Source organism: Chelonia mydas, chromosome 15, assembly GCF_015237465.2.
Source record: "Chelonia mydas isolate rCheMyd1 chromosome 15, rCheMyd1.pri.v2, whole genome shotgun sequence".
NCBI classification, from domain to species: domain Eukaryota; kingdom Metazoa; phylum Chordata; order Testudines; family Cheloniidae; genus Chelonia; species Chelonia mydas.
This window is the reverse complement of record NC_057856.1, coordinates 2246711-2273813: the sequence shown is the minus strand read 5'-3', so window position 1 is coordinate 2273813 and position 27103 is coordinate 2246711. Positions and strand designations below refer to the sequence as shown.

At 54.7% G+C, this 27103-nt stretch overlaps 3 protein-coding genes across 22 annotated transcripts in view; 2 read left to right on the top strand and 1 right to left on the bottom strand.

The window, feature by feature from the left end:
• EMID1 (EMI domain containing 1) overlaps positions 1-4662 on the top strand; it is an 87473-nt gene extending 82811 nt beyond the window's left edge. For 4 of the 7 annotated variants that reach the window (XM_037879082.2, XM_037879084.2, XM_043529903.1 and 1 more), the window contains one exon: positions 2764-4662. In XM_037879082.2, coding sequence (XP_037735010.1) covers positions 2764-3117 — 354 coding nt within the window. In that variant the 3' untranslated portion in view covers positions 3118-4662. Of the gene's footprint in view, positions 1-897; positions 989-2763 lie in introns of all 7 variants that reach the window. The other 3 variants (XR_006286077.1, XM_037879083.2, XM_037879086.2) reach the window with 3 other exon arrangements.
• A 223-nt stretch (positions 4663-4885) lies between these two features.
• On the bottom strand, positions 4886-15609 carry RHBDD3 (rhomboid domain containing 3). Of its 8 annotated transcripts, none has more exons than XM_043529895.1 (6): positions 15348-15609; positions 13080-13356; positions 12250-12639; positions 10045-10210; positions 9163-9516; positions 4886-6400 (listed from the first exon to the last, which is right to left on the bottom strand). In XM_043529895.1, the coding sequence occupies exons 2-6, from the start codon at positions 13231-13233 to the stop codon at positions 6202-6204; spliced, it is 1263 nt and encodes a 420-aa protein (XP_043385830.1). In that variant the 5' UTR covers positions 13234-13356; positions 15348-15609; the 3' UTR covers positions 4886-6201. The 8 variants fall into 8 exon arrangements, with proteins under 8 accessions (XP_043385830.1, XP_037735008.1, XP_043385829.1 ...); XM_037879080.2 differs by having other exon boundaries at positions 10045-10216; positions 13080-13236; XM_043529894.1 differs by having other exon boundaries at positions 15388-15609.
• Positions 15610-21456: 5847 nt separating this feature from the next.
• EWSR1 (EWS RNA binding protein 1) overlaps positions 21457-27103 on the top strand; it is a 42494-nt gene continuing 36847 nt past the window's right edge. For 5 of the 7 annotated variants that reach the window (XM_043529893.1, XM_043529892.1, XM_043529891.1 and 2 more), the window contains exon 1: positions 21821-21941. In XM_043529893.1, the coding sequence (XP_043385828.1) occupies positions 21929-21941 (13 nt within the window). In that variant the 5' untranslated portion in view covers positions 21821-21928. Of the gene's footprint in view, positions 21942-27103 lie in introns of all 7 variants that reach the window. The other 2 variants (XM_007070856.4, XM_027833003.3) reach the window with 2 other exon arrangements.

Genomic DNA, 27103 nt, shown 5'->3' with positions numbered 1-27103 from the left:
GGCACCTACACCCTGAACACATGGCAGAGGCTCTCTTGGGCAGAGGAGAAGCACCTTTAAAATGACATTGAAATATTTTTAGGGATGAACTAAAAACAGCCCCTCAGTCCCCAGTGGCATCCAGGTTGGTGCCCTTTAATGGTGAAAGGACTGGGGTCATTGTATGGGGCTGCCACATCAGAATCCCTTCATTTTGTGCCGGACCTTTCCCAGCCACTGCCTCCCGCAGCAGTTGGAGTAATGATCAGGGCTGAGGGACGTGAGGAGGCGGGACAGGAGTTGATAGGAAAGGAGAGCAGGAGGCCCGGGGGCGGGGGGTTCATCCACGGATGCAGCGGGGGAGCCTCCCACAACAGCATAACATTCCGGGAGGGCCCGAAAGAGGAGGCAAGTGCTGGCTGAGCAGAGGGAGCCAGGAGAGGTGGGGAACCCCAGAGCTGCTCCCTGTTCAGGGGGACGGATCGGAGTGCAGGAGTCAAGGATTCTCTCTGTTCCCACCTGGACTCTGAGTTCAATGGGAGCTAGAGGTCTGACCCTGTCTTCTCCTGGTGAGAGCCTTGCAGCCTTCTCCCCTGGAGCCTGGTGGTGTGCATCCAAGAGCATGGCACCTGCCTCCTGCTCCTCAGAACAGCCTGCTGGCCCTGACACCAGGGAGAGAGGGGAGAGCATTTAACCTGTGCAAAGCACCATGCTCCAAAGGGCGTACAGGAGCAATCGCCTGGCTGGAGCCATCTGAGATCCCTTGGGGATCCCTTCTCCTCACAGAGGAAGTTCCTCCCCCAGGCCTCCAAGCTGCTGTCCTGGTTCCCTGACTCAGCCCTCAGTGACGGATCCCCCTCCCTTCCCCCATCGAGGGTGAATGAATTCGCACTCTGTGCTCTTCTCGATCTCCACTAGGCCATTAGCTTACAATCCTTCCTACAGCAGCAGGCCCAGCTGGAGCTCCTGGCTAGAAGGGTCACCTTGCTGGAAGCCATCATCTGGCCAGGTAACAAGAGGCTCAACTTTTCCTACTCTGTTCTTCCTCAGCATGATTTCTGAACTGTGTGAGCTGGACTCCTTGAATGGCTGGGCCGCTCGGAGCCAGCCCTTTGACGGGGACCCCGTTGTATCCGTGGGCTCCCCTTTGCATGCCGAGTCTGTGGATGACAACTCCTCTGTGTGTTTGGAGCCAGATGGTTGGGATTCCAGTTAGGTGCTGATACAACCCTTCCTGTCTCGTAACTGCCAGCTGGGGATGGGGAGAGGTGCTAGGACTTGAAGCCACAAATGGGGCATCCCTAACTCAGACTGCAGGGCACGTCTGCATGGGTCTGTCCTGCAGCTCTGTGGGGCTCCTCCTCTCGCGGTGCCATGGCACTTCGCAGCATGAGCTATGGCACAAGAGGGCCTTGGGCGTCTGCACTGGGTGTCACTCAGGTGCACTGACCATTCGTGGTTTAGCTTGGAGGAGGGTTTCCTTTCCTCTGCCCTGCAGGAGAAAGGGCACGACAAACAGCTCTGTACGGGAATAGTTGCTGCCTTGATCATGGTCCTGCGCAATGTGTGTTACCTGCCTGTGGCCAGGGATGCTGGAAAATCGCAGGTGCAGATGGTCAGTGTAATGGGCTGGAAGTGCCGAGCCCACCACAGCAGGGTCTTCTGGCCACTTCCTGCAGAGTCTAAAGCCTAGGTTGCGCTGGCTTCCGTGGGAGCAGAATCCCGCCCCCCATTGTCATCAACGCTCCTCTCAGCTGCCATTGCAGAGGCTGTAGCGTGAACGCCACCTAACCGGGCAGCCCCCGAGCTCTGAGCCCGGCGGAGCCATTAGTTCATGGCACCAGAGCCTGGCTGAGCCCAGGAGGTGCTGCATTAACATGGGCTCTGTGGTCGCCTGCCATCGCCAGCCAACTGCTTAGCTTGGAGCATTCGCCCCCCGCTCTCTCGCCCCCTGTAGTGACTGCAGTGGGGAGTGAGCACTTAGACACAGACCCATGAAGGTCTTTAGCTGCCCCCCATGAGGCGCTGGCCTTGACTCCTTTGTCTACATGCCGCATACCTCACCTGGCTGCAGAGCGGGGATGTGAAGTGACAAACAGCCTCTCCCAGACCTGGAAGGGGAAGCCAGAGCCCAGAGCTGAGCCGGAATCTCCCGCTTTGCTGCCCGCATTGTTGCTGACCACATACGCCTTCACGCGGGAGGGCAGGCTCCAAAGGGTTCCAGGCAGTGGCAGACTAATGCACAGGCCCATGCCCAGGGGCCCCAGCCAATTTAGGGCCCCCCAGGAGCACCAGCACTGTGCCCTCCCCCTTTCCCTGGGAAAAAACCTGGCTCCATCATATGGATTCAAATAAGGGCACCATTCTCTCCTTGGCTGCTCTTCTGAAACAGCCACCTCTGCTGTGTCAGGCACATGCCTGGCCACAATGGGCCTGTCCTTGGCGATGGCACAACCAAACCCTGGGATCCGGGGAGATTCGGGGTGAACTCTGCTGCTTTATCGCTGCTGCTGTCCGCAAAGGCAGGGAGGCTGACAGAACCTGGCCAGCCCATGAGACCAGCCCACGCCCAGGGCTTTGGCCTGCACCAGAGCGGGCACCTGGCTGCTGGGTGCTCTGCCTAGGCCACGAGTACGCTGGCACCGCACTATGGCCAAGGAGTAGCTGGACACTGACTCCAACGGTCAACAGAGCCAATGCCCTGCGCTCTTCCAAACTCCCTGGTTGGGTGTCAGTGGCGAAACGGCTGGGTTTGACTCTGCTTTTCTTCCCTTCCCCTGCTAGAGCCAGAGCCAGGTTCAGGCGCCGAACCCTTCCCCACTAGCGCCCCCAGCTTCCACCGGGGCAAGCGCGACAGGCTGGCAGCCTACAGAATCGTCCCACGCCAGCTGGCCCAGAAGGCCGAGGATGAAAGCAAGTGAAGATGGGGCAGCCCACCCCTCGGGGTGTGAGCGGGAGTCATCTCCCCAAGCATTAAGGCCCCCTTGGGCACACTCCCTCCCCCCCACATCACTCTGGACTGTCGCACGAAGAAATGCTCGAGGATCCGTCCCAGGACGTGGGGCTGGCCGGCATGACGTATTTATTTGTGCTCTTTCGAAAGAGGCCTGTAACCAGTGCTATGTGTGTACTAACTGACCCCCTGCTGGCTGCCTCCTTGTGTCTCCAGCACCCCCTACCCCAGGCTCCCCTCACTGTACTGCAGGGGGCGCTCTTTATCTCTAGGTGCTATTGTGTGGGATGTCTCCATGGTGCCCTTGGCCTGTAGCTCCCCAGCCTGGCAGGGATGGGAGAGAGGGCGTCGCTCACCCTTCTGCTCCCAAACTGCAGAGGGTTTATCCTGGGCAGTCCCCAGGAATTCAGTCTTGGCTCCCCCACCGAGGGGGTGCAGGGGATGGTGCCTTGGCCCTTCCCAGTCCCCAGGGATTGGCTCAGCTCCCGTGGAGCCAAGTTCCTGCCTTTTCACCAGTGAACCCATCCCCAGAGCAGGGGCTGCTGGGACAGGTGTAGCGCTGCCCAGCGCCAGGCTCTCCACCAGGCCGTTACCCCGGTATGGGTTTGGGCCCCGGCAGCCCCTGAGCAGCGCTGGCATTGCAAGGCAGCTCTGCCCAGACCTCTGAACACGAGCACCAAGGTGGGGTGACCCGGCTGGCCACTGAAAACCAAGCTAAGCAGGCTGAGCCAGGCTGGAGCGTACACCTGCTCAAACGCTGCCGTGCTGGGCTTTGGCTGCCACGGGCCCCTCGGGCTCAGCAGCAGCCTGCCCTTGGCCTGTGTTCAGCAAAGGCACCTGAGGGGGTAATTACCCATGTGGCCACCCCTCATCTTAGAGTACCCAGGCCTGTCTCAGGCCCAGGGAACAGCTGTGGGGCTTCCATCATCCAGCCCATTCTTCCCCCAAAGCATGTGGGGAGGAGCCAGGCCCCCATGCCAGCTGCTGTGAGTGTGCACAGAGATGGGGCTGAGCTGCTGGAACCCACTGAGGCGCGGGCACCCTACACCCCAGGCGGTGCTCGCTGGTTCAAGCAGCTCAGCTGCACCCAACATGTGCCCGCTTCTTACCCCACAAAGCCTTTACCTGGAGCAACGGTTCTTCCGGAGCAGGGGCAGCTACCACCCCTGGGTGGGGCTCCAGCTGAGCCTCAGGCAGGTCCCCTTCCAGCATCCCCAGCCCCACCCTGGGCACCTTCCCCCAGCGTGGAGGGATCTTTCCCCTGGAGGCCAAAGTGTCACCAAGGGGCAGTCGCCATGGCTGGATGTAGGCAGGGGGCCAGGCCTCCATTCCCTGCTCCACCTCCTTGATCAGTCAGGGAACTCAGCATCCCCACAGCTAAGGATGGCTAGGGAGGGGAGAGACATAACCAAAACCTATCTAGCAGCCACACACCCTTACCCCACTCCCACCATCCTCCCTGATGTCCTGGCTGCTGTGTACGCCCTTCCCTGTGGGCCCTGAGCACCCACTAACAACTGGGAGAGTTGCTGTCAAATGGGGAGACAGGCCAGAAGCAGGGAAGTCTGGGGTCATTCGCGGGGAGGCCCATCTGAAGCCAGCACCCAGTGCAACCCTGTCGCTAACTGCGCGAGCGGCTGGGGAGGGAACCTGCCTTTGTATTGTGTATGCTTGTGATCCTGGCCAGCCGCAGGACAAATGGTCTAAAGGTCATTAAAACATGTCACTAAGCTCCCGCGGCACGGCAGTCTGGCTGTGCTTCTAGAGCTGGGGTGGGGAGCAGGGGGCTCGCACCGCTGACGGGCATTGGCTGCAGCCAGGAAGGAGGCTGGCTAGAGGCTCGGCGCTCCCACTCCGTCCTCACCCACAGGCTGCACCAAGGGAAGGACCTGAAGGAAACAAACGACTGTCCAAGCCTGGCCACAGGCAATGAGAGCAGCCAGCAGCCTCCCCACGGTTTCGAGAAACTTTATTTCTCCAGCAAAGAACAGCAACAGGTCACCTCCAGGGGTCCACAGGTAGCTCCCCAGGCAGGCACGTCCGGCTGGCCGGGCAGCAGGCACTTCTGCAGGGGCCCTTAGCAATGGTGGCAGGGCTCACTGGCTCTCACAGCCTGTGGCAAGATAGACCAAGGCTGGAAAGGAGCTGAAGGGGGATGATGCTGGTGGTCTCCAGGTGAATCCCATGTAGGCAGGGCACCATCATGTCGGCAGCTGGTAGGTCCAGGAGCCAACACCTTGGTAAAGCCAACCAGAGGGCAGGCAGAGAAAGCAGGTTCCACCTTCCAGGCAATGGGCTGGGAGCTGGCAGGCACCTTTCCCTGGCTAGCCCTCCCCTCTGCTTTCCAGGGGAGTCAGCCTTTGGGGAGCTCAGCCACATGCTGCGGGATGTTAGTTACTGTTTAGGATTCCCAGACTGCTGGTGACATAACCCCCCACCCTGAATGCCATGGGACTGCCTGGGATGATGCGATGTGTGGCAGAGTTTAGGCTCCAGAGGACACAAGCATGGATCTTGCCTATTTTCTAGCATCCCCTGCCCCCGGCAGCAGCATTAAACCTGGAGCTCCCTGGGCTGTGGAGTTCCTCGGTGCTCCTGCCCCCACTGCTGGCCTCACCCCCAACCCCAGCTAGTGACAGATCTGTCTACACTGGTGCTTCCTAATGCCAGTTACTCAGTCACCAATTTGCTAATATATTTGCCCATGCTAGCGTGGATGCTCCCTAACTGTGAGTTCCAGGACACGGCTTGAATACCAGCCCAAATCATAAAGGCTTGTGCCCTGGAACAAACATTTGGGAGGACCAGAATGGCCTGTACTAGCCTGGCTGCTAACTCACGTTAAAATTTAGCATGGCCTTACCAAGGAAGGGATGGGTCAGGCAGAAAACAAGAGGCCGGAGCCTGTGGGGGCTGGCACAAGAGAAGGGATGGAGAAGGTAGGAGGCACCATGCTGCACGTGACTCCTCTGCACAGCCCGAGCCATGCCTCAGTCATGCAACTGCTCTTCCTCCCTGCAGCACGCAGCTCAGAACCGGCCTCACCTCTCCTGTTTCCCCGTCCTCTCACGCAGCCGTTCCCAAGGGAGCCCAGGCCTGGAGCTGAGCCCTACAGGACTCCCACATCTTCGGATAGAGGGTGCAGGCCCCCAAGCTCATGGTGCTTCCGGTAATGGGCTTTGCTCTCTTCCTTCCCCGGGGGCCTGGTGATCTCAAACACGATGGCTCAGCTTTGGGCCGTTATTTCTGCTGTTAATTACTGGAGCCCTTTATTCTGTGGTAGGTATGGCTTGCTCTGTGGGAAGCAGATGCTCACGGCAGGCTGGCCTGCTCTCCAACGTCACCACGGCCTTGTCCCCGATCTGGCCTCCGATCAGCAGCGAGACGGCCCCCTCCACTCGGCCCGTGGCTGCCAGCGCCACCACCGCCTGCTCTGTGGGGAAGCCCATCCTCTCCAGCTGCTGCAGCCTGGGGAACGAGGGGAACAGAGGCCATAAGAATGGCCATACTGGGTCAGACCAAAGGTCCATCTAGCCCAGTATCCTGTCTTCTGACAGTGGCCAATACCAGGTGCCCCAGAGGGGGGAGGGATAGCTCAGTGGTTTGAGCATTAGCCTGCTAAACCCAGGGTTGTGAGCTCAATCCTTGAGGGGGCCATTTAGGGATCTGGGGCAAAAATTAGGGATTGGCCCTGCTTTGAGGAGGGGGGTCAGACTAGATGATCTCCTGAAGTCCCTTCCAACCCTGACATTCTATGAATGAACAGAACAGGTAATCATCAAATGAGTGGAAAATTGCTAACATAGTTCCTATTTTTAAGAAAGGTAAAAAAAGTAATCCGGGTAACTACAGGCCTGTTCGTTTGACATCTGCAGTATGCAAGGTCTTGGAAAAAATTTTGAAGGATAAAGTAGTTAAGGACATGGAGGTCAATGGTAATTGGTACAAAATACAACATGGTTTTACAAAAGGTAGATCGTGCCAAACCAACCTGATCTCCTTCTCTGAGAAGGTAACAGATTTTTTAGACAAAGGGAACACAGTGGATCTAATTTACCTCGATTTCAGTACGGCGTTTGATACAGTTCCACATGGAGAATTATTAGCTAAATTGGAAAAGATGGGGGTCAATACGAAAACTGAAAGGTGGATAAGGAAATGGTTAAAGGGGAGACTACAACGGGTCACATTGAAAGGTGAACTGTCAGGCTGGTAGGAGGTTACCAGTGGAGTTCCTCGGGGATCAATTTTGGGACCAATCTTATTTAACCTTTTTATTACTGACCTTGGCACAAAAAGCGGGAATGTGCTAATAAAGTTTGTGGATGACACAAAGCTGGGCGGTATTGCCAATACAGAGAAGGACCAGGATATCATACAGGAAGATCTGGATGACCTTGTAAACTGGAGTAATAGGATGAAATGTAATAGTGAAAAGTGCAAGGTCATGCATTTAGGGATTAATAATAAGAATTTCTGTTATAAACTGGGGACGCGTTACATGGAAGTAACAGAGAAGGAGAAGGACCTCGGAGTACTGGTCAACCACAGGATGACTATGAGCCGCCAATGTGATATGGCCATCAAAAAAGCTAACGCGGTCTTGGGATGCATCAGGCGAGGTATTTCCAGTAGAGATAAGGAGGTGTTAGTACCGTTATACAAGGCACCGGTGAGACCTCATCTGGAATACGGTGTGCAGTTCTGGTCTCCCATGTTTAAGAAGGATGAATTCAAACTGGAACAGGTACAGAGAAGGGCTACCAGGATGATCCGAGGAATGCAAAACCTGTCTTATGAAAGGAGACTCAAAGAGCTTGGCTTGTTTAGCCTGACCAAAAGAAGGCTGAGGGGAGATAGGATTGCTCTCTATAAATATATCAGAGGGATAAATACCACGGAGGGAGAAGAATTATTTAAGCTCAGTACCAACGTGGACACAAGAACAAATGGATATAAACTGGCCATCAGGAAATTTAGACTTGAAATTAGACGAAGGTTTCTAACCATCAGAGGAGTGAAGTTCTGGAACAGCCTTCCACGGGGAGTAGTGGGGTCAAACGACATATCTGGCTTCAAGACTAAGCTTGATAAATTTATGGAAGGGATGATATGATGGGATAGCCTAATTTTGGCAATTAATTGATCTTTGACTACTAGCGGTAGATATGCCCAATGGCCTGTGATGGGATGTTAGATGGGGTGGGATCTGAGTTACTACAGAGAATTCTTTCCTGGGTGTCTGGCTCGTGAGTCTTGCCCACATGCTCAGGGTTTAGCTGATCGCCCTATTTGGGGTCAGGAAGGAATTTTCCCCCAGGGCAGATAGGCGAAAAACCCCCAGGGCCTTTGCCATTCTCTGCAGCATGAGGCACGGGGTCACTTGCTGGAGGATTCACTACACCTTGAAGTCTTTAAACCACGATTTGAGGACTTCAATAGCTCAGACATAAGTTAGGGGTTTGTTACAGGAGTTGGTGGGTGCAATTCCATGGCCTGCATTGTGCAGGGGGTCAGACTAGATGATCACAATGTACCTTCTGACCTTAAAGTCTATGATTCTATGAAATTATCCATCCCCTGTTGCCCATTCCCAGCTTCTGGCAAACAGAGGCTATGGACACCATCCCTGCCCAATAGCCATTGATGGACTGATCCTCCGTGAACTTATCTAGTTCTTTTTTGAAGAAACCTTTGGACTGTGGGTGGGGACATGGGGCTGGGCAGGGAAAGCAGGGGCAGGTGGGGAGAATTCAAGCCTGTTTGATGGGGATGGCTCTGTGGTTGCTGGTGGGCTGCCCACACTCCCGCAGGGTCCATGCCCAACAAACACGCATGCAATGGCGCAGACAGCAGCCTGCCTGCCCATCAGGTGGCCCGAGACGCCACAGCTCCTCATGTGCAATGCTCTGCCTGTGGCTGTCACTCAGCAGGGTTGAGCTAGCCCAATCTGGCCAGGTCAGCATGAGAGGACCTTGGCGGGGGGAGCCATTGAGCATGAACAAGCTGCACCAGGAGCTGCAGCCGGCAGAGATGGAGGGAACCAGAGGGCAGCCCACGCTGTGCTCTCAGGCTCAGTGGGTGCTGCCCAAAGAGCCCCCCAGTTTGGCTCTGGGTTAGAAGCCAAGTGGGCTGAAGGGTCTGGTCTCTGCTCCACACTGGTCACTAAGGGGCGCCTCCCTCTCCATCCCCCAGGCATCACCTTCCCCGCCCCCGGCCATGCCCCTTACCGCAGAGAGGAGACAGAGGATTTGGAAAGCTGCACTCCTCCCACGGCAGCCTCCAGGCTGGCGTCCTTCAGGGAGGCCTGGATCCCGGCCAGCAGCAACTGCTCATCCAGCAGGACCTCTCCCGGGCCCAAGAGTGATGCCCCAGAGTGCAGGCTGGGGCTGTCCCATGAGGGAGGGCCCCCATGGAGATCTGGGAAGCGAGCCAGAGGGACGGACGGGTACGACATCCCAGAGCCCTGCCAGCACCTAGGTCTTTCAGCAGCCCAGGGAGAAGCAGGTGCCACAGCTAAGGACTGGTCTGAAAGGCCCCCCGAGAAGCACTGCTGGGCTGAGGGGGCAGAGAGTCCCGGAGACCTGGGAATCAAAGAAGGAATCAGAGGAGAGTCCAAACAGACAGCGGGAGGGAGCAGTTTCCCAACCCACCACAGAGGGCAGCCAGGGTGTCCCCCAATTGAGTGGGGGTTGCGGGGGGGAGTTCCTTTCCTTCATTGGGGTTGGGGGAGTGCCCCCTGACTCTAGCAGGGACACGTTTCTCACACTGGTGATGCCAGACCCTAAAACAGTGATACAGGAGACTCCCTGTGTCCGGGGGAGGAGGTTCTGGGTCAGCCCACATCCCACCCCAGGACTCCTTGCTATGCAGCACTAGACCAGAGGGGTTGCTAGTGGGTGACCCTCCCTTCTTGCCATCTCCAGCCAGGTCCCTGCCAGGCAGTCCAGAGCACTAACTGCTGGGACATTCAGGGAGGGAGATAAACAGCAGTAACCAGTGGGACACCAGGCCCGCCTGGGGGCACCAGAGGAGAGCCAGGGGCCGTAAGCTGATGGTGTCTCTCATAGTGATGCAGTGAACCCCAGCCAGCCTGGAGCCACCCCATGTACCTGCCCCTGGTGCTGGCCACATGGCTTGTGGGAAGGATCCCCCCTCTTGGGCACAGGATAAAGCGGACGAATCTGCTTCCCGCCAGTGTCCTGCAGACGGTCCCATCATGCAGCACTTCCAGGCGCCTCTCCGACAGCTCCAGCCACGACAAGACCCTGGACCAATCTGCCACCAGTTCCTCTGGTCAAGGAAAACATCTGCTGCTGGCCCCAGCTGGGGATGCTTCCTGGTCCCCAGCCTGGCTAGCTAGGAGCCAAATAACCCAAGGGTCTGCAAGGCATTTTGGGATCTGTAATCTCCATAAAGATGATGGCAGCTGTGACTGGCTCGTTTTAACCACATTAGAGGCAGAGCTCAGGTGCCTAATAATGCTGCCCTCAGCTGGGCAAAACTCCCCTGGAGAAACCGCAAACCCCGGGGTGGTTACTTTACGATCAGCGTGTACATCAGGTTGTGCCAAGGTCTGCGAGCATGAGCCAGAGACGGGCACCGGGAGAAAGCTCCCGGAAAGGAGAGTGTCTGAGGTCATGCAATGGATGCCAGGCACTCAGTGCTAAAGAGGCGTGGGATAGCCAGATCGCCAAGCTTCTGGGGGCTCTCGCTCCTTTTCACCGAGATAGTAACCGGTGTTTAGTGCTGTGGAACGATAACCTTGGGAGACCAAACCCCGAAGCTAATAAAAATATACCAGCCGTGCCAGCTTCCTACCCAACAATGCGCCTCTGCCCTGAGCTGAGAGATGGGAAGGAAGAATCCAGCCTCTCCAGCCCAGACAAGAGGGTCAATTAGTGGTTGTTGGCATGGTGGTTTCTGTGATGTGGGGACACCTATCCCCTAAGAGCTGGACTGAGACTCATCAAACGTCTTTCACATAGGCCACTGAAAAGCTATCAGTTGGGAAGGACTTTCACTCCCTCCCAGCCAGGGCAGCATCCAAACTAGGCTCCATATCCCATCTCCAGAGCGGGCAATCTGGGGCCTTAGCTATTTTCCTGTGGAGTGGATTGTTTTCTCCACAATCTTAGCTTTCATTTAAAAGAATTAATGGCTGAATTGTGACCCCAGGCACTCCCCCACCACTGACTTCCGTAGAGTCACATCTGGGGGAGGCTGGGTGGAATATTCCCCAGTTTCTTGCCTTTCTGTTTGTGAAGACTCCTTCTGAATGCAGTGTCCTGCTTCCGAGTCTGCAGCCAGGCTTGGGAGGCCGGGGGAGGATGGGGGGCTGCTTTGCTGGACATTGCTACTTGCTGTTCCTGCTGCCGCCATGGCACCGAAAATACACATGCGTTGCAAACCTCCCGGCTGCCAGCTCCACGTGTGTGATACTTGCCTAGTCCCCGCTGACTTTGGCACAGCTGCTGCAGGCTGCACCCACTGGCTCCATTGGCCCTGTGATGGGGCATATAAACCCCCCTCTGCACTGTCACTAGGGCCAGTCGCTACCTCCCCAGCTATGGCTAATTAGTTGACCTGCAACAGCGGGGCTAGGAGGCTGCAGGCCAGGCAGAGGGGTGGCAGCCGACGAGGCTGGGACACAGATTGCTAGGAAGCTGCCCAGCAAGCAGGCCCTGATGCCTCTGAGGAGTGGGGTGAGGCTGCTGGTGGAGGAGGAAGAGGCCCTTAGTTGCGGGGGATAGCTCAGTGGTTTGAGCTTTGGCCTGCTAAACCCAGGGTTGTGAGTTCAATCCTTGAGGGGGCCATTTAGGGATCTGGGGCAAAAATTGGGGATCGGTCCTGCTTTGAGCAGGGGGTTGGACTAGATGCCCCTCCTGAGGTCCCTTCCAACCCTGATATTCTATGATCCCTTCTCCTGCCAGCTAGAGCAGAACTGGACTCACTTAGGGCGCTGACAGTGGGCCTGGGAGGGATATGACACATGGCTCTGACGATCGCTGGGGTTGAGCTAGGGTCAGGAGAGCCGGGTCTTAAAGGGCTGGTGCACTTCCAGGACTGAGGCACCTAATATCTAGGGGTGGCAAAGCCCGGTGGAGTCCCACCCAGTCCCTCTCAGGGCAGGATTGTTCACTGGAGCTTTATCCAGGGGCATCCTCCCCTTCCCTGGGGACCCCATTCCACAGGCCAACTGATCACACTGGCTTGCAGCGTCTGCAGGGATACCCGTGCCCCTCTTCAGGGCCCAGTCGGTACCGTGCCAGGCTGGCGAGGCCCCGGGAACACCCTGCCCATCACACAGAGGATACAGGCCAGCCCTGTAAGCGCACCACTCAGGTGGAGGAGGAAGGGGCACCCAGGGGAGAGAAGCTGGCTGAATGCAAGGAGCAGCCAGGGCAGGGCCACTGCACGAACCTGCCCCGTGGCCCCAGCCCTGCTCCTCAGCGCCAGACGGCGCCCCAGCATGGCCAGGTGGACCGGAGTGTAGCCGCTGGCAGCAGCAGGGGGAGGCGCCCAGAGCCGGGCCAGGACAAGGTAGAGCACAGCCGAGATCACCGCACTGAGCAGGGAGGCGTGGAGGTAGCGCAGGGTGCCCTGGTGCCGCTCCTGGCGCCAGCCCAGCACAGGGAAGAGCAGCACGTTGAGGAGCAGGAGGGCGGGATCCGTGTGGCACAGACAGTAGGTGGCCAGGCGATACACTGGGGAGAAGAGTGAGGGATGACCCGTTACTGTGGGACTCTGTATTTACCTTCCTCCTCGGGGAGCCCAGCGCTGGGAAAGGACTTAGCACAGGCCTGGGCCTGACCGGGTCTGGTCCGGTCCGGTCCGGTCCTCTCCTCCTCCATGCAGCAGCCATTGGTATCATTTCACAGCACGCTGAAAGCCCCCCATGGCCTCTCCCTGCCCCACCAATCCCCACGCAGGATTCGCCGACACTGGAGCTGCACGTGTCATTCCCAGCTCAGTGCAGCCAGCCCGCCAGCAATAGACAGGGAACCTCTCTGCTCCCAGCGGGATGCTCCAGTCTCCCACCAGTGACTTGTTAAACATCCAGGCATCAGGAGTGAGAGCCCTGGAGCAAGGCTACAATCTGAGGGGTGGGCGAGAGGAGGGGGGCAGGGGCAGGACAGGTACCCACCTTGGAAGTGTCTGAACAGCAGGGCTGGCGCTAAGGACAGATTCTCGCAAACCCCCAGCAGCCAAAAGATGCCAAGAAGCAGCATTAGGGTAACAGAAGCAAGTGGGGGGCCCTCCAGTCCCCGCATCCATGTTCGGTGCCTCCTGGGCAGCATCACCTTGAGAGGGGAGACACAGCTACACCATGGTCCTCTTGGAGGGACCCTGGATTTCGGGGGACTTGGCAAGGCAGGCAGAGGCAACCAGGGCCGGGGAAATTCTCAGCACTCGGGGACTGTCTGTGGGGAGAAGGGGGGACTGAGTCTCCCAAATACACAAGCAAACCATATAAGGGCAATGAGGATGCTTGCCCCAGGCTGTGCCCAGGTGCGGGCAACCCCCCCCCCCCCCCCCCGGGATCCATTTTATGGGGAAGCAGGAAGCTCTGACCAGGGCATCCCAGTGTGTCCCCTGAAGCCCAATACACAAGGAAACAAGGAGCCTCGAGCTTGCCCAAACTTCACCCTGGCCCCTAATACATGAGCTGGGACCGTCTCCAAGATGCTGCCCTCTCGGAGCCCTGTGCCTGGCAGGCTGCACCCTGGCACCCAATGCTGTTACAGGAGGGATCCCCATACCCAGCACCCATCCTTGTCAGCGTGTGAGTTGCAGGCAGATGAGAGGACCATGTAGCCATGCGGTTGTGTGGACTCTGTCCTGAGCTGAGGGTCAGGGTCAGGGCTACCGGTTTCCTGTGTGGCCCAGCAGCGAGGTGTGAACTGTGATCGCTCACAGCAGTTACCAGCCTGCCAGGCACTTGCAGCTGTGTGAGACAAAACCACAGACGAGAGCCACTCATGCCACAGAGGAGAGACCGCGAGGCAGTCAGCCCACAGCCGGCTCAGCCCCGCAATGCCCACTGCCCCGGGGTGGGAGAACCGCCCAGCTGGCCTCAAACACAGGACAGCAGGTGGCTGCTCTTTCGGAAGCCTTGTGTTGCAAACCCTGCCGCTCATGTGCCCTGCTCCGGTGCCAGGACCGGACTGCCAGGAGCCTCCCCTTCCCCACCCCAAACAATAACTCATGGCCTCATTTCCCCAGCCCCTGGCTGTCTGGGTCCCTGTTGCTGCAAGGGGCATATGGAAGGCACCCAAGTCTGGGTCCGTGGGTTCTCGGCCTGTAGGATGGTGTCCCTGAGGGCCAATTCGCCAATGCCCAACGGGGGACATAAAGGGGACACCTGTATTTGGGCCTGGGGGGAGGGAGGGTGCCCCCGACCCCGCGGGCTGGGGGGGGGGGGGAGGAGGAAGGGGGGTTGCCCCCGACCCCGCGGGCCGGGGGGGGGGGGGGGAGGAGGAAGGGGGGTGCCCCCGACCCCGCGGGCCGGGGGGGGGGGGAGGAGGGAGAGGAGGGGGGTTGCCCCCGACCCCGCGGGCCGGGGGGGGGGGGGGAGGAGGGAGAGGAGGGGGGGTGCCCCCGACCCCGCGGGCTGGGGGGGGGGGAGGAGGGAGAGGAGGGGGGGTGCCCCCGACCCTGCGGGCTGGGGGGGGGAGAGGAGGGGGGGTGCCCCCGACCCCGCGGGCGGGGGGGGGGAGAGGAGGGAGAGGAGGGGGGGTGCCCCCGACCCCGCGGGCTGGGGGGGGGGGAGGAGGGAGAGGAGGGGGGGTGCCCCCATCCCCGCGGGCTGGGGGGGGGAGAGGAGGGGGGGTGCCCCCGACCCCGCGGGCTGGGGGGGGGAGAGGAGGGGGGGTGCCCCCGACCCCGCGGGCTGGGGGGGGGAGAGGAGGGAGAGGAGGGGGGGGTGCCCCCGACCCCGCGGGCTGGGGGGGGGGGAGGAGGGAGAGGAGGGGGGGGTGCCCCCGACCCCGCGGGCTGGGGGGGGGGGGAGGAAGGGGGGTGCCCCCGACCCCGCGGGCTGGGGGGGGGGGGAGAAGAGGGGGGGGTGCCCCCGACCCCGCGGGCTGGGGGGGGGGGGAGAGGAAGGGGGGTGCCCCCGTCCCCGCGGGCTGGGGGGGGGGAAGAGGAGGGGGGGTGCCCCCGACCCCGCGGGCTGGGGGGGGGGAAGAGGAGGGGGGGTGCCCCCGACCCCGCGGGCTGGGGGGGGGGGAGGAAGGGGGGTGCCCCCGTCCCCGCGGGCTGGGGGGGGGGGAGGAAGGGGGGTGCCCCCGTCCCCGCGGGCTGGGGGGGGGGGGGAGAGGAAGGGGGGTGCCCCCGACCCCGCGGGCTGGGGGGGGGGGGGGAGAGGAGAGGGGGGTGCCCCCGACCCCGCGGGCTGCTCTTCGCTCCGCACCGAGGTCCGCTCCGGGGCAGCAGGGCCAAGCGTTTCCTACCGCTCCGGGCTGCTCCGCTCACTCTGGGCAGGCGCGGCGCGGGAGCCGGCTCAGCTGCTCCCCGCAGGCCGCGCGCCCTGCGGCTCCCGGGGCAGCGTGTCCTCAGCGGGCGGAGGACGCGCTGGGCCCGGGCCCGGGCGGGGCGGGAGCGGCAGCCCCGCCATGCTCCCCGCCCGGCATGTCCCCTCCGCCCGAGCCCCGGGCCGGCCAGGGAGCGTCGCGAAAGCGGAACCCTGGCGGTGAGCGGCGCGTCTGCGCCCGATGCGCTCGCGGGGCTCGTGCGGGGCGGCTCTGGCCTGCGCGGGCAGGCGCCGGGCCGGCTGATCAGTGGGCCCTGGAGATCGGCTCCTTCTAGGCCAATCCGAGCATTTCCCCGGCAAGTCTCCCTGCCCCGCGCGGAGAGCGGGAAGGGTTTGTAAAGGAACCGGACTGGTCGCTCCCCGTTTGCACTGGACACGGAAAAGCTCGTTCGGGTCCCTTTTGCGGCCCAGGTGGCACCGCCGCGTTTGGGCTGCAGACCCTGCAGGGGAGGCTCCAACCCGAACAGCCGCACGGGGGAAGAGGTGGCAAACCTCACGCTCCAGGCCTCGCTGCCACAGGCCAGGGCAGGGGCAGCTTACCCCACCTCTGCTCCCCCGAGGTTCTTACACCGCCCCTAGGACACTGGGTCCTCGCTCCGCTCAGGCAGGATCCGGGCAAGCAGGACCTTGGCTCTGAGCTGGGCTTGCAATGTGCCCTTTTCTTCGTTTATTTTTAATCTAATAAACTATTGCTATTGCCATTGGATTTTGTGACCCAAAACACAACCGTGGGGCCCAACGGACTTGGACATTGGAGGCCCATGGTGCAGAATATTAGGGTACAAGACGCAGAGGTGCTCAGTAGCCAGGCCCCATTGAAATCAGTGGGAGATGTGGGTGCTCAGCCCCTCTGAAGTTCATCAACAGGGCCAGCTTCTTTAAAGGGCTCAGCTATATTCACCTCTTGGACCAGATCCTGTGCTCCACTTCGGACTAAATCAAGAATTGCCTCTCCCCTGCTGGGTTCGAGGACTAGCTGCTCCAAGCCGCAGTCATTGATGAGGTCTAGAAACTTTCTCTCTGCATCCCCTCCTGAGGTGACAGGAACCCAGTTAATATGGGGATAGTTGAAATCCCCCATTCTTATGGAGTTTTCTATTTTTATAGCCTCTCTAACCTGCCTGACATTTCACACTCACCAGCCTGGTCAGTAGTATATTCCTACAGCTTTACTCCAGTGAGATTGTAACAGGGTGCATGTCGCACCCCATTGGATTTAGTCCCTTGGCCCCGTTCCTTAAAGACTCAGGGATGCTGTAAGCTGGTGCAACACTCGTGCTCTTTATTTGGTGTCCATTCCCACCACCAGTTTCCCGCTATTTACATGGCTTGGCCTGACCAGCAACCAACTAGTAGGCTCTTTCCTCCCACCCAGCCTGGCCTTTCCCTCCTGGTCTCTGCCCCCCTCCCCTCCACTTCCTCCCAGCCTTTAGCTCTTGCTAATGAGGCTGGCAGGTGTGGGCAGTTCCCAGGCAAGCGCTGGCTATTTACCCAGCCCCAGTCCATTCCCCTGATTGGGGCTGGGGCGGCAAGAGCTGATTAAGGGCTTCCCTAGCAGTGCCCTGCCACAGAGATGTTATGCAAATTTGCACATATATCTCTTAGCTCATTACATGATTTTCATATAATTTAGGCATGACCATAAGCTTTGGCATAAGGTCAATATACCCCACTCTGAGTAGTAGCAGAGGATAGAGCACAGAGCTGCACAAAACTTGGGTGATGTGTAAGCTGAATGGGTGCTGAAGTGTCCGGGGTGTATATGAGTGGTGAGAATCTGGGGAGCTGAATTTGGGGGTGTGTGGGTGGAAGATGACAGTGGCTGTCAGAGGAGTGTCTGGCTGGAGGAACTGGATTTGTAGAAGTGTCCAGGCCGGTGACTGGGTTCCAGGAGGGGAAAGCGGGGTCCAACTCAGTGGCAGGGAAAGCTTGGGATAGAGGTACAGGAAGAGGGGATTGTGGTGTGCAAGGAAAGCAATAGGGGATCTGGCTGAGGGAAATGCAGGAATAGGTTTGTGGAGTATCTGGGGGTGGGAGGTGGATAGCTTGGGGAAGAAGCTAGAGACAGCTTGGTGTGTGGAGGAGATAGCTGGGGGGTGGCTTTGGGGGACATCTGAGGAAGATGGGGGCTTTGTGAGAGCTGAGGGTTTGTGCCCGAGTGTTGGGGGCAGCTGGGAGGGATGGTAGTCTGTGGAGCTGGTTGGTGGGGAGGGGCTGGGTGGCAGCTGGGTGGAAGAGCTGGGGCTAGCACTGAGCCCCCCACACCTTCTCTTCCTGCCTCTTCTTGGCTGCTCCTTCCCTGCTCAGATCCAGCAGGGGATGCAATAAGAGAGAGGCCACTGAGCTTCAGTTGCAGGTCATTCCTGCAGCCCAGCCCATGCAACCTGGGCTGTGGGCATGCCACAGGGAGGGCTGCAAATGTGAGTATGACATGAAATGCCTCTGCAGCGCTTCTCAGGCCAGGCTTCTGCTGAGTGGGGTCCAGCTACACCCATGGACTCCGCTGGCCTTTGTGGGGATGGACAGGCTCCCCTGCAGTGGGGCTCAGCTGGGCTCCTTGAGCGTGGTTCCTTCTCCACTGGAAGAAAAATAAATGCCAAGCGCTCCTTCTCCCAGAGCCAAACTGAGCTGTCACTCAAAGGAGATTGTGCAGCTCCTCCCTCTCCTTTCTCTGATCAGCAGTGAAACAGCTAGCAGCCTCGGAATAGGTAACCTGTAATCCTCTGCACTAACACGCCATTGAGAGGAATGGGGCAGTTCGCACCTCGCACAGCTCTGGTTTCAGGCTCTCTACAGCACCAGACAGATATTACTGTGTCTGGCACACTCCAGGCACCACTGAGGGGTTTGTTTACAACTGTAAAGGACACAGACTTGCTTTTTCTTTTTCATAGAAATCATAGAATATCAGGGTTGGAAGGGACCTCAGGAGGTCATCTAGTCCAACCCCCTGCTCAAAGCAGGACCGATCCCCAATTAAATCATCCCAGCCAGGGCTTTGTCAAGCCTGACCTTAAAAACTTCTAAGGAAGGAGATTCCACCACCTCCCTAGGTAACCCATTCCAGTGCTTCACCCTTCTACTGAAATAGTGTTTCTTAATATCCAACCTAAACCTCCCCCACGGCAACTTGAGACCATTACTCCTTGTTCTGTCATCTGCTACCACTGAGAACAGTCTAGAGCCATCCTCTTTGGAACCCCCTTTCAGGTAGTTGAAAGCAGCTATCAAATCCCCCCTCATTCTTCTCTTCCGTAGACTAAACATCCCCAGTTCCCTCAGCCTCTCCTCATAACTCATGTGTTCCAGTCCCCTAATCACAAAAAGAAAAGGAGTACTTGTGGCACCTTAGAGACTAACCAATTTATTTGAGCATAAGCTTTCGTGAGCTACAGCTCACATTTTTGTTACCCTCCACTGGACTCTTTCCAATTTTTCCACATCTTTCTTGTAGTGTGGGGCCCAAAACTGGACACAGTACTCCAGATGAGGCCTCACCAGTGTCGAATAGAGGGGAATGATCACGTCCCTCAATCTGCTGGCAATGCCCCTACATATACATCCCAAAATGCCATTGGCCTTCCTGGCAACAAGGGCTCACTGTTGACTCATATCCAGCTTCTCATCCACTGTAACCCCTAGGTCCTTTTCTGCACAACTGCTGCCGAGCCATTCGGTCCCTAGTCTGTAGCGGTGCATAGGATTCTTCCGTCCTAAGTGCAGGACTCTGCACTTGTCCTTGTTGAAGCTCATCAGATTTCTTTTGGCCCAATCCTCTAATTTATCTAGGGCCCTCTGTATCCTATCCCTACCCTCCAGCGTATCTACCTCTCCTCCCAGTTTAGTGTCATCTGCAAACTTGCTGAGGGTGCAATCCACACCATCCTCCAGATCATTTATGAAGATATTGAACAAAACCGGCCCCAGGACCAACCCTTGGGGCACTCCACTTGATACTGGCTCCCAACTAGACATGGAGCCATTGATCACTACCCGTTGAGCCCCACAATCTAGCCAGCTTTCTATGCACCTTATAGTCCATTCATCCAGCCCATACTTCTTTAACTTGCTGGCAAGAATACTGTGGGAGACAGTGTCAAAAGCTTTGCTAAAGTCAAGGAACAACACATCCACTGCTTTCCCTTCATCCACAGAACCAGTTATCTCGTCATAGAAGGCAATTAGATTAGTCAGGCATGACTTGCCCTTGGTGAATCCATGCTGACTGTTCCTGATCACTTTCCTCTCCTCTAAGTGCTTCAGAATTGATTCCTTGAGGACCTGCTCCATGATTTTTCCAGGGACTGAGGTGAGGCTGACTGGCGTGTAGTTCCCCGGATCCTCCTTCTTCCCTTTTTTAAAGATGGGCACTACATTAGCCTTTTTCCAGTCGTCCGGGACTTCCCACGATCGCCATGAGTTTTCAAAGATAATGGCCAATGGCTCTGCAATCACATCCACCAACTCCTTTAGCACTCTCGGATGCAGCGCATCCGGCCCCATGGACTTGTGCACATCCAGCTTCTCTAAATAGACCTGAACCACTTCTTCCTCCACAGAGGGCTGGTCACCTCCTCCCCATGCTGTGCTGCCCAGTGCGGTAGTCTGGGAGCTGAATTCATTTTTGAATGAAAGCTGAGGCTCTGAAGCCCAAGATGGCAGCTCATACGAAATGGAGATAAAGCATATGCGTGTGTCCAACCCCAGTTCAGTTCTTGCTGCTCACACTATTGCTCTCACCTGCTATGCTGTGCTGGTTCTAGTGCAACAGGGGGAGACTTCCTAAAAAATGCTAATGCAAAGAGGGTCATTTTCTTCTAGGAGAGGCTGCTTGTGTTGTTCAGTGTTTACCCATGTGGGAAGCTAGCAGACTAGGAGGCAGTGGGGCAGATGACGAGGAGTGGGGAAAGCTATTTATGTGACTCTGGATTAGAGTTGGGTGAACATTTTCAGACAAATGCATGTTTCCTTATAACCTTTACTCCGGGGGGAATTCTGCGCCAAAAAATAAAAATTCTGCATATTTTATTTGTCAAAATAACACAATATAATCATGCCTGTTTCAATTATTTTGGTAATTTATTTCAAAATACCTGTCAGCATGTATGTCTGTAACAATACAGACAACAAAAAAGTTTCAGGACATGTTTTTTTGACAAACAGATACCTTACTAGGCATATTAATATAGAACGTGGAGTAATAATTCATTTAAACTACAATACAGAACCGTATTTCCTGCACCCCTCAGAAGCAGTGCAAAGGCTTGGGGGAGTCAGGGCTAAGGGAGGAGCTCAGGGAGAGGGAAGTAATTGCTGGGCAGGAGCCTGGGAGTGAATCTGGAGGGTTGTTGGGTGTGGGTGGGAGGTATGGAACAATTTTTTTTTTTAGGGATGGGAGGATTGTTAGGGAGTTAGGGAGCCTCCCCCATGCAGACCCTGGCTGACTCTAGCATCGCCCATTCCGTCAGGCTCATCTGCCCCATCCCTATGTGTCCCTGCACCCGCACTCAGCCACACCCCGTCCCCTTGTGTCCCTGCACCCTCACTCAGCCACTCCCCTCCCCCTGTCCCCATGTGGCCCTGCCTCCACTGCCATTCAGCTCCTGCCCCCGTCTGTCCCTCCCACTAGCCCTTTGAACCCAGCTCTGCTACAGAGTTTGGGCCTGCTGCGTCACAGCTCCCCAAATCACTTTCAGAGTCTATGAAACATCTATAAACTGTGACGATGTTGCATAATTCACACCTTAAGATGCTGTGTCAAAACATCACTGCCCCAATCTACGTATTCACATTGTGCTAGCTCACTCAGTGAGTTCTCCCACAGCTCTGGGCACTGACATCACAGCAGCATGCTATGGCTCCCTGACATGACATCACACCAACACCCCACCGCTCCAAGTGTTGACCTCATGCCAACTCCCCACAGCTACATGTGACGACATGATGACATCACACAATGTTGTGTAATGTGATTTTAAGCCAAGATAGGACTCGTGGGTCATTTCAATAAGTACAGTCTGTGATGGCAGCTCTTCCCCGTCCCCGCATTTCCCCCCATGGGCGGCACCCAGCGACGAGTCTGGGGCTGCTAGCTGCTCCCAGACCCTCCCCCAACCTCTGAGGCCTATGCTGCGTTTCCCTAGAGTGTCTCTTGAACGACGATCCCTAACTGGGGTGGACTGAACCATTCGTCACCCCAAAGGGGAGCAATGCCTAGAAATAAAACTCCGTGGCCCCTCTCGCCTCCCTTGCCAGGCTCCCGATTGGTCTGTGCTCCCTGACTGGGGGAGGGAGTCTCCGTGCGGAGGGGAGTTGGGATTAGGCGGGACGGTGGGGAGGGGAAATGTAGTCAGGTCCCCCCCATTTGGAGTGGTAGGAGCCGAGGTTGGAAAGGCTGCGCATGAGCGCGCGGCAGAGGGACCAGACGGACGTTGAGAGAACGAGGAGGAAGAAGCGAGAAAATGGCGTCGACGGGTGAGTGGCGGGGCCGGGCCGGACCCCGCGACAGACAGACTCGGGCCGGGCCTGGCCCCCAGCCTCGGGGGCGAGGCCCCTTCGCGTGGGGATGGCGCGGGGCGGATGGGCCTGGGGCAGGCGGGGGCCCCGCCCCGCCACAGACGCTTCCCGCGGAAGGCCGGGACCGCCGGGGCGGGGGGGGGGGGTTCTGGAAGCTTCTCCGGGCCGCGTGTGACGGGGGGCGGTTAGGGCGGGCGGGCCCGGCGGGGTGGGGGGGCACCGGGCGGGGGGCGGCCTGGGCCTCGCTCCCATTGTGTAACGTTCAAACGGGCGGCGCGGGCTCCCTAGGCCCGGCTGCGGGGCCTGCCCCGCTCCCTGCGCACGGGGGGCGGAGCGGGATCCGCTTCCCGGGCTCGGCTGCGGCCCGCTGCGCCGTCCCCGCCGGGCAGAGCCGCCTCCCCGCCTCGGGCCTGGCTCGTCCTCCCGCAGCCGCCTCCATGCCCCCGGGGAGGGCTGCGTGGGGCTAGCCAGACACTCGGCCTCGCCCTGCCCCGCACTCAGACAATGGAGCCGCCCGAGGGCAGGGCCGCTTGTGGCAAATGGCGGAGACTTAAGGAGGGAGCTGGTGCGGCCCTGCTTGGAGCCGCGGCGCCCCCTTGTCCAGCTCCGCCCTGGGGCCTCTGCCCTGCCCAGGATTGGCCGCCCTGTGGGGCCGAGGCCACGGAGAGTTCTTGGGTACTGCCGCCCGGTGGGCTTAGGGCCAGATGGATACAAATACTGGCAACTAAATGCCTTTAAAAAGCTGGCCTTATCTTTCCAGGGCTCTGAAGTGGGCTGTATTCAGCAAAGCAAAACGAAATGGACCGTAAGCAATTTCCTGAAGGAGAAGTGGGTCATTTTCATAAGCCTAAAAACTGATGAGAACTCCAGTGTTCAGTACACCTGTGCTAATTATAATCTTGTCAATTGTCTGTAATGGGCCACTCTCTTACCACTTCAAAAGTTTTTTTTCCCTCCCTTGGTATCCTGCTGTTAATTGATTTATCTTGTTAGACTGACCTCACACTTGCTAAAGCAGCCCCCGTCCTTTCATGAATTTATACCTGCTCCTGTATTTTCACTCCATGCATCCGATGAAGTGAGTTCTAGCCCACAAAAGCTTATGCCCAGATAAATTTGTTAGTCTCTAAGGTACCACAAGGACTCCTCGTTGTTTTTGCTAATTATAATGAAAGCCTGCTCTTTCCTGTTGAGGCTGGAGTTGTAAAATGGATGTTCTGTGTTAAAAGGCATCTACCATTGAAGGTTTGAACTATGGTATGGTAATGGAGGTTCGGGCTCACTAGACAATTAGTTTCCTAGAAAATCTTTACTTGACATGAGATGTCTTTTCATTTAACTCTTCAGATTTAAGTGCTCTGCATGCTTATTGCCAAAAATGAGAACACTTGTGTACTTCAACATCTGTTACCTAATCTGTATATCCTGTTTTGCACCAAAACAAAATGCAAAAACCACACCACTTCTAGTCCTTTAAAGCTGCTTTAACAAATTATTTTTAAGGATGTCTTTAAAATATAGAAAATTGGCTAAGGAATGAGAGCATGCTTCTGTTGGTACAAAACTTACAAGGCATTAGATTATGCATTATAAGTCCCATCTTGTATTGTTGTCAAAGTGCATTCTTAAGTAACATTTACATTAATATCCCCTTGTGTAATGTTCGGAATTTACTGCTCCTCACCCCACTTTGGCAACTTTGCTCTTTAGAATCCAGCTTCACTAACTAGTGTTAACTGCTTTGCAAACCTGGAAGTACAGAATGTCTGGCTCTGCATGAGTCAGAACAGCTGCTGGTGTAGTTTAGAATTGAGAATCTGAGGGTTGTCTTTAAGGACCTTGTTTAAGAGGGGATGATCTGAAAGGGTGGGAGCACAGTTCTCCCATTATTGCCCTTCTAAGATCACTAATGATTCTGTCCACCTGTCATTTTTCCAATGGCAAATGCCCCACCTGCATAGATGTTCTTAAAACACATATTCGTACTTGATGATAGATCAGGAAAATTATTTTAAATTAGGGGTTGACAGTTAATGCTAATATAGTGCTTTTTCTTTTTGGCTTAACATCAAATGAATTGCTCTGGAGAGAGACTGATCTTTGCCCCTTTTTCAGACCAAGGAGTAAGTGATTACACCAAAGTGTTAAAATTCCAAGATCTAGAAACAGTTGTCTTGCATTTTAGGGTGTACATCTACAAGTATTTACATCCCCATTTAAGCAAAAAGAGGGACTGAATAACAGTTTTGTTAATATAATTACATGACTAAAGATCTTTTGCAAGGTACACATTTGAAAATAGAGTTAGCACTTCAGCAACTTTTCATCAGCATGTTATGTTGCTGGGATCACAGAACAAGTAGGATTAAGTATTTGGTTAGAGTAAAAGCAAAAGTGCCTCTCTTGAAAATTGTGTATCAAAATGGAGGCACTGGAGTTGTGTTTCTACTTATTAGTCATGTACTACATTCAGTAATTGTGTAATGCAAAATGCCTAGGGTTTCTTAAGGAAATACAGCTTTAACTGCCGAAGCTCAAGTTTTCTATAGGAGTAGAGTGGGAAAGAAGATGGATAGGGCCATTACAATCACTCTCCACATTAGGACTCAATATTTGAAGTTTATTTTAAAATAGGCTTTGGGGCTAATATCATTCTAAAACATTTTTAAAATCTGGATTAAACATTTACGTCTAGTCCACATAGGCAGGCTAAACTGCAAAAGTGGTCTTCGGTAAATGTTTACTGAGCCTAGTGGATGTGGTTTATATAGCAGTGAAAAAATAAGCAGACTAATATTTGGCCTACAGATATGTCATGAGACCCTGTGATGAATATATCTGGTTACATTCATTTCGGTTGTATAGGGTAGATGGTAGATTAACTATTTCTGGGACCATAGTAGAGCCTGGTACAGACAAAGGTGTTTTCACTGTTTGGGAGTATAGTTAAGAGTCCATCTACACTAAACAGTGGAATTGTGGTGTAACTAAGGACCTGTTATATTATATGGTGGTTGGTTTGGTAGCCTTTCTGGCACCAGAGCACCACCATAGTATTTATATACAAAAGTTATGCAGTATTTCTTTACTCACCAAGGGTCCTCTTTGTCTTGTGAAAGGACTAATCAGAGAAGCCTAAATCTGGATTCCAGTACACCTTTAATTTGAACACAGTGATTCTTGCAGCTTATCTTTAAAAATCAGTACAGTGAAGGTACACCTCTACCCCAATATAACGCTGTCCTCAGGAGCCAAAAAATCTTACCGCATTATAGGTAAAACTGCCTTATATTGAATTTGCTTTGATCCACCGTTATGCGCAGTCCCGCCCCCCGGAGCGCTGCTTTACCGTGTTATATCCAAATCTGTGTTACATCAGGTCGCCTTATATCGTGGTAGAGATGTATTTTAAACTGAGATTTCTAGAACTTTAACACCAGAAAACAGGGTGGATAAAAATCTTCTTTAAAAAAAAATAATTAAAAATCGATATTTTTATTAAATCTGATTTCTTTAATTAGGTTTGGTTTTTAAATAAACATTTAAAATTATATTTGAAATTGACAACCTATGTTGGCTTAAATTTATTATCTATTAAAATCGTTTCAACTACATTAATAATATTAAGCAGTGCATGTTTAATCTGAATAAAAACTGTGTAATAGGATGAGATCTTTTCGTTCTAAAATTTTGAAGGATGTGGTAATCAAATAATCAGTTCACTAACTAATCAGTTTTAAATGTAAAATGTGTTTTGAAATTTTGAAACTACCAGCACAGTTAAGGTAGTTTTATTTAATAAGTGCTGGGTTTGTGGACTCCGGGTTTAATTTTAATTTCATTCGAATACCACTTGATACAAATCATAAGCAAACAATTAATCATCTGATTAAAAATTAATCTAGATAATTGCTTAAATAAATATGTATAGCTGTAATGTATCCTCCTTGTTAGCAGAAAAGCACCACATTTAGTGTAAAGGCTATAGTTAGTTGCAAATCTACATATTTTAGTGGTTACCAATCAATGGGAATCAACCAGGAAACTAACTAAAGTGCAAATGGAAAACATGACTAAAATTGATGGCTTAAATCAAGGTTTCCTGCTTGCTGATTTAAATGACCTTTATTTAATTGGTGCATTCTGCTAGAAAACTTGCAGTACTGAAAAGTTAGTTTGATTCATGGTTTTTATTTTTAAATTTAGTGTTTAATTATTTACTTTCCTCCATGTGTACTCAAAAAGAAAAGGAGTACTTGTGGCACCTGCTTTTCTGCCATAGTTCTGCCACACTTAGTTTCTGGCAGATAACTTTTTTCTTTGGAGAAAACCAGTGAAGTATTTCTTTAGAGGAAAACGCAGTTTTACATGAGTGTTGCAAAAAAAAAATTATAAATTATAAATAGGTCAAACTTTGGGCTTATCAACCTAAAGAACTAAGGAGTAAAGAAACATGAGAGTAAAATTGTCAAAATGGGTTAAAAAAATGTGCCTGTCTTTCCATTCAGTAAAGGAGGATGTTTTTTCTTCAGGAGCTGCTGTATTAGTGCTACACCATTGTATTGTCAAGCCTCATGAAACAGAAGAGGGTGAAGATTCAAGTCCCATTGAAATAAGTGTTTTTGAAATGTTACAACCAGAGATCCCAGAAGTCCATTTGCCATGGAAAAATGTGGAATTTGCATTTTTACAGAGAATTTTTGTTTTTTAAATTTTATGAAAAAAATACAAACATATTAACTAGAGTGGAACCCCATTTATCTGATCTAATTGGGACCAGGGCTACACTGGATAAGCAAAAATTTGGATAATCCGGAGAATGGGCAAAAAACTTCAGCCCCAGGCAGCGGGGTTTGGGCTGTCAGTGGGAGAACTTGGTGGCTGGGGCTGAAGTTCTTTGCCCGTTTTCCAGATTATCTGAATTTTTGCTTATCTGGTCTGGCCCCAGTCCCAATTAGATCGGATAAACAGGGTTCCATTGTATATTGTGGCTAGGAAAACGCTGGTTTTTTTACTGGAGAATTTCCTTTTTTTTATAACGGAAAGCTAGGATCCCTTGTTATAACAATTAACCAAAATATTTCTTCTTTAAAATGTTCACTAGTCCACTCGAGCACATT